The sequence below is a fragment of the Apaloderma vittatum genome, unplaced genomic scaffold, assembly GCF_000703405.1.
Source record: "Apaloderma vittatum isolate BGI_N311 unplaced genomic scaffold, ASM70340v1 scaffold24053, whole genome shotgun sequence".
NCBI classification, from domain to species: Eukaryota; Metazoa; Chordata; class Aves; order Trogoniformes; family Trogonidae; genus Apaloderma; species Apaloderma vittatum.
In genome coordinates, this window is record NW_009706748.1 from 1 (window position 1) to 6824 (window position 6824).

Here is a 6824-nt window from a genome sequence, read left to right on the forward strand (position 1 = left end):
TGATCTCAGAGGTCTTTTCTGGCCTCAACAACTCTGTGATTCTGTGACATGCTACAGTTCAAATCCCTGGTACTAAGAGAGAATTATACTGCATCTGTTCTTGAAACCAAATGTTTCAAATCACTTCCACACAAAATTTATCCAAACACAGTGTTCTTTTTATTGTATATTAATATATCAAACAATTTAGAACTGACATTAAAATATTAAAATATTTTACAGACTTATTTTTTTTGTTTTAAACATTCCATTTTAAGACAGTAATTCCAGCCTGAGATCTGTCAGGAGGGTTAGTTACCGATCCTATAATGTCTGTTCTTTATACTTCATGTGAGGGGACAGCAAATGAGGATCAAATGCAAAGAAAAAGTAGCAGCAGTGAGTTAGGGATAGTTTGTTACAATTTTTGTATCATCACTGAAATGATCTACCAAAAAAAAACCCAAAACAAACAAACAAAAATAAGCACTCTGAAAACATTAGATTAGTGCACTTCAAAAATCACTATTACATAAGAAACAGTAGAAAGACATGAAGCATTAAAGCATCCTACACATTTTGAACAGCCACAGAAGACCATATGTTTTAATTTCCAAAAATATTTAATGGCTAGCTAGCCAAAAAAATTCAATAAAATCCTCTTTAGTTGCAATATAAATTTAAAAGCCAATATCAAAGGGTTTTATTATATGAATATTTTATTACCTAGATTTTACAACTGACCAGAATGCACAGATTTGGCTTAGTATTAAAGTAACCAGAGAAACTTACCTCGGTTATTTACTTTCTTTATAGCCTGCATTTCCTGATGGTTCAATTAAAAAAAAATCATTCTGTTTTTTCCTAATATTTCAAGGAAAAATGAACTTTTGCCTTTTTATTAGCACTCTAGCAAGAGCTCATTCTTGGGCAAAATGATCTCTTAAGTCAGTGAAATACCATTTGGCCTTTAGACTATGTGCTGAAACAAGCGAGTCAAAGGCACGTAAGAAAAAAAGAAAATGTGTAAAGACTTTAAAATACACATGTGAAAAGGGTCTGCAATATGACAGATTAAAAGTACATCTGACATTTATTACTGTATAGTGAAAGCAGATTGTTTCACATTTCCCTTTGGATCAGTCATGATCATTTATGCTTCCATTTGCCTTTATATTCTGTTCTTGGTACTTGTGAAGCTGCTCCATGAAGCCAGGATTTGGACAAGCCACAGGCCTCGCATTTTTCACCAAGGAAAAGGCTGTAGCGAAACTCAGTCTTTCTGAATTCATTAGAAAACCAATGACTATCGCTGCTGCACGGGAGACTCCTGCATTACAGTGGACCAGTACCACGCCATCCTTCAAGAAAAAAACAACCGTTAAGTTAGGATATGCAAGGAGATAGCAACAAATATTAGAAACTTTTAGTAAGTCTTAATAGATTTTTGTATAAAGATTCTTGCTGAGCTCAAACATAGAAGTAACTCCAAACACAGGCAGATAAGTCCAAAATAAAGTATTTTTCTAACCAAATAGACTTTATAATTATTAAATACTTCAAACCTAATTAATACCTTAGAACTAAAAAAAATATTCCTCTGCCCGTTTCCCCAAGACGTTGCAGTAGCCCCCTCCTGTAAAAACCAAATCGCAGACACTTGGGATACCAAGATATCTGATCTAATTGGGTGCCAATTTTAAAATAGCTTTTATTTACAACATGGAAAGAAACCTGACTGTTATCTTGTTACCAGGTTAAAATCATATCAAGGCAGCAAACAGCTACGCAGAGAAGCAAATTTCAGAACATCTTGTAGTTTCAGTTGCACGTTTCTTGCCTACTCTGGAGTTCTTCAGTGAAGATTCTGGGTAAGCAGGATCATGCATAGGAACAGAAAAATCAGAAAAGATCGGGTGATTTGCAACAAATCTCTACATCCCCATCATGCCACTGGTAAAACTGCAATGGCTGGTACAACTAAGGTCCTTTAAGTCGGGACTAAGATGCAAAATCCAAAACTACTGAACCTTCCATAAATTCAGAAATGTTTCTCCTGGTGGTTACATTCAGGCTTGTCCTGAATTATCTATAAAATTAATGGTTTTATCCTACTTAAACCTTTCCCACACAATCTTTGAGACACCTGAATGATTAAAAAGACACTGCAAGTTCCATTAAGAAGTAACAGGCACGTGTGAACACAAAGACAACTAGACAATCTAGCCCAGCCTAGGCAACGTTTGCAAGGCCCAGGCTTCGTGATGTTGTCGTGTTTGTATGTCAGGCTATGACCTGGAAAAGGCTTGGTCCAAACTGTCTGCCAAATGCCTCTTTTACAAAACAAACACACACAAACCACTAGCATCTCCATATTCCAAATAAAAATACTGAAACACGATGCAACATGCTCAGATACTTGAGTCTAAACAAATATATTCTAGATATGAACAGCCTGCTCCGTCTGCTCTGAACAGGCAGAAATTATTCAATGGGCATTTTACTCAGAGGAAGAAAAGACCTTATAACCACTAGGATTCCCTTCCAGGAACCTGATGGCTTATGCTGCAGACCTGGGGAGCTGCAATTATGTTGTATATTAATAAACATATCGAGCAGAAAATGATTCCTGCTCCAAAAATCTTTCAGCTTAAACAATAAGACAAAGGAGTATGAAATTGAGAGTTATTATCCTCGTTAAAGAAATGCCAAGCCAAGAGGAGAAGAATGACTTGCTCAAGTTAACACAACAAGATTATGGCAGAGCTAGGAACTGAATCTAAGCTCCTGCCTCCCAGCACAACGAATCACAATAGCAGCCTTTATTTGCAAGGGAAATCACATCCCCATTGTATTGCCTGCTCGAAATTGTTATCTTCATTCCTTTTCTCAAGTTCACAGGGGCATGCTTCCTGGTCACAGAGACTACAGCAGAGTGGAAAGCTACCTGAGGAAGTGCCAGTGATGAGCTCCAAATCCACCATCTCCTTTACAATAATGACATTAGAATTATAACATTTAAAATTATATTTATGCCACTGCTAATGAAGCAATTGCTGAAGCTTATCTGCTGCAGATCTGGAGTAGTTTTACTGATTTAGTGGAAATTATTTCAGACATAATGTACCATAATCAAGATCAGTATCCAGCAGTGACACTGAGGCTGTTAACAAATTAAGCATTGAAAGTGATCCTCTTTCTTTCCTTTGTACTGTTTTTTTTAAATGACTGTTCTGTTGTACACTGCCAAAAATTATATAGTGATATCCTGAAAAATCTCTGAACATGAATGAACATGGGCAATAACATAACCCAGATTTAATACATTTATCTTTCCTTGCTAAACCCTGTTTTTTCTTTATATAAAGATGAATTTGGCATTTAATTCTTAACCAATTTTGTATTGGATATGAATACAGAATAAAAGTGAGACACAGATGGCAGACAAGAATTTAGTCTCTACCAAGAACTCCTTGCTCTGATCCTGATAACCTAACCTTTGCCTACCCAGACACACTACATGGCCTTGCAAACTTAAGATTCAAGACCAAGTTGTTTTTTTAAAATTTTAATAGAGACAAGCAAAATCACCTTCCACCAAGAGGAAAGCTGATTATACAGTGGTTATACATAGTGGGTAAAAAAGCCTTGACGAGGAAAGAAATTAGCAAGTAAAGAGCCATAAGCTAATGGAGTTCCTTAGCGATCCACTTTGCAGTGGTGCCCAGGCTTTTTCTCTTGGAGGGACAGAGAGAGCAATAAGGAGAGATGTTCATGAATGAGCTAAGACTTCCTCCCTGGAAAGACAAGATTTTACAATGAGATATTCAACAGAAAGATAAAAAAGTACCCCTCGTTCATAGCACTATGATCTGACATGGGTCACCTGAAGTGTCATGGAAAATCTTCCTGCCAGTCTGGAACCTTAAAGAAAAGGTGAGCTCTGATGGGTATCAGAATTTGTGCCATGGCATCTACAGACTTGAGCAGTTACAGTTTTAGAAAACTCAGTCCTGTACCAGCTGGCAGTGACTTACCGAATATCACACGTTTTACTTACATTCTCCAATTCAAGTGTCCTCATACTTCTTCATTACATTAACCATATCCTAGTAATAATTTCTCATATATCATGCTCATATATCATACCAGTGAACATCTCTCCCTTCTCCATATTAGATGAAACAGTTGTATCTCTTAGTGATTACTTGAACAGAAGAGCACTTCATGATATAATTTATCACGAGCTCTTTTAACACTATTTTGACAAAGTGATTCAAGCCATCCAGGGATCTGTCTCCGCATACTATCACATGCTTCATTAACTGATCCTGGAGAACATCTATTCCATCACTTATCTGCGCCGTCACCCAGCCCTCCCATTGCAAAACTATTAATACTGCTGTAAAATTTCTTAAAAATCCTTAGCATGCAAAACAGCAGCTGGAACATAAACAACAGAGGCAGAAAGCAACACTATGCAGTTATAAATGGCAACTGTCATTTAGAAATGAGGTGGAAACCGTAACTAGAAACCTTGAAAAGGTCACTAAGTGACAACACGTATCACGTAGCTTCTAAATGATAAATGAGAGAAGGAAAGAACATGTGTGGCACAAAGAAAGCTGGGGCAAGATTATCTTCTTCTATCTTAATTTACGTAAATAACGGATATGGTGGAATAACACGCAATGAGGTTTGGTTGTCAAGTCATAGTTTTGATACCAAAGCAATGGTGGTCATAAATGACACCGTAAGCCGGAAATTAAGAAATATAGGTCACGGATAGTCTTGGTTACAGACAAGCCTGCTGAGCAACCTCAGGAGTCCCTTCACCCTATTTCCTGTGTCCTGTCTTTTTCGTGATTCTGTTAGCAGTTAAATCACTATCTGGCTTCAAGACTACTAACACATCCTCTGACAGTCCTGAAACACGACTGTATGTGGGTTTATAGCACGGTGTGCTGCATTGTCAGTGGGTCATCAAGAAAAAGCACTAGGATAGTGGACAGCTGCTGACAAACCACACAGAGCTGTAAAAGCACTGTTAGGCTTTCTGCTAATCCACAACAGCATCCTGATGGATAAATAATAGAAAATAAAGAAGTTTCCCTCTGTTCAGATGTAGTGAGTTGGCCTTACAATGGAATTTCTTTATGTAAAGTAACCACTGTTCCAACAGTATTAAAGAAGTACTTCTCTAAAACATGCAAGGCAATTATTCTAAAAAGGGCATAATGGAGGGAGTTGGGAATAACAGCAGTGCCATATCTCCAGGAATGCTTAGAAAGTGCTTGGATTCTCTATTTAAAATTTAAAGAGGCAATGGCAAAGCTACACATTTGGTACCATACTTTCTTTTGACAAAAGATGTTGCTTTAGATTTTAAATAGGGTAATAAATAATCTAAACAAGATAACTAGCAGCATTAATTATTCATATACTGTACCTGGGTCTTGGCTTTCTCAATAAATTCAAAACATTCTGGGAAATAAGATGTAATGTCAGTTTCTGGGAGGTCCAGAATAGAAATGGTCTTGTATACAAAGTCATTGAGGAAGGCATTTTGGACTCCATATGCCACATTTAGAACATGAGTGACCTAAGTCAAAAAGGAAAGGAAAAAAAAAAAAAAAAAAAGAGGCACTTTCTGAAAACACCAAGCAAAAAGAGCAGAGGTGCGTTATTCTTTAGGCATACAGAGATTGCAACTTACACGACTGCATTGTTCAGTTTTACATACATACATACATTCTCTATGGTGTGCCTTCTCCAAGCAAAGTCTTACAGCTGCATTAAAATATACTATGATAAAATTCAGGTTACTTTTTTTTAAAAAAAAAAAGAGGAAATTACAAGATCTGCTCAACCAAGCACAGGCTAAGTTGAGAATTTTCAACAGAAGAAGGAAGTGTCAGTACACAGATGGAAAATAAAAGAGAAAGCAATGAGAATGAGAGCACAGACCACCCAACAATCCCCCTAATTTCAAGCCTGCCCTAACCTCTCAGCTTAATGTTCTTTCTGCTGAGATCCCAAGCACCACTTGCTGGAGCAGAAGGATTTCAGAGTAACTATACCTGCACTCAGCAGGCGAGACAACCTCTGTTCAGGCTACGGCCAGTTTGTGGGTTATTTTAACTTACAGCAAAGTGACACTCAGACGGCACCAGATGCCAGACTGGTGCACTCCCTGTCCTGCAGAAGCACCACTGTCCGAAGGCCTTATCAGCCCATTACTGTAACAGAGAAGAATAAAAAGACCAAAGTTTGGGACAGACTTAGAGCTGCTCCTTTCTCTTTCTTGTTTCACCAGTCCCCATAAGGGAAGGAGGCCAGATGCTGCTTAGTGTCCCAACCGTGTATGGCAATACAAGAACCCGTTTCAGAAAATGGCCCTAAACAATCGTTAATCTTGCAGCAAAGTATTTTTGGCTTCTAGAGAAGCTCATGGGCATCCACTCATCTGCAAATGGAGCAGCCTTTTAAAAGTGCAAATGTAATATGATTTTTGTCGAAGTTACTGGAGGACATTTCAGACTTTTTAACTTTAAAAGCCAAAAAAGAAATCCAGTAGGCGAGACAGGCTTTCACCTCCACATAACGTTACCTTATGCTTTTTCATTGTCTCCAGGTCGTGAGCAGCATCCTGCGACCCTGCAAGAAGCCTGCCCCGCTTACCCCTCCCTTCCCGGGGCTGCCAGCTCCCAGCCCCCTTCCCCCGCGGCAAACTCCGTTTCGGCGGCAGGATCCGCGGCCCTACCGGGCGCTGCCGCCTTCCCCCGGTCCCACTCACCCAGCAGCAACCAGGGCTTCACGACGCCGACCTGGAGGTCGGCACTGAG

At 38.7% G+C, this 6824-nt stretch overlaps 1 protein-coding gene across 1 annotated transcript in view; it reads right to left on the bottom strand.

Moving 5' to 3' along the window:
* Positions 1-1118: 1118 nt before the first annotated feature.
* DUSP19 (dual specificity phosphatase 19) overlaps positions 1119-6824 on the bottom strand; it is a 10676-nt gene continuing 4970 nt past the window's right edge. The window contains exons 2-5 of the mRNA XM_009865916.1: positions 6776-6819; positions 6590-6636; positions 5429-5581; positions 1119-1340 (exon numbers count right to left, since the gene is read on the bottom strand). Coding sequence (XP_009864218.1) covers positions 1119-1340; positions 5429-5581; positions 6590-6636; positions 6776-6819 — 466 coding nt within the window. The remainder of the gene's footprint in view (positions 1341-5428; positions 5582-6589; positions 6637-6775; positions 6820-6824) is intronic.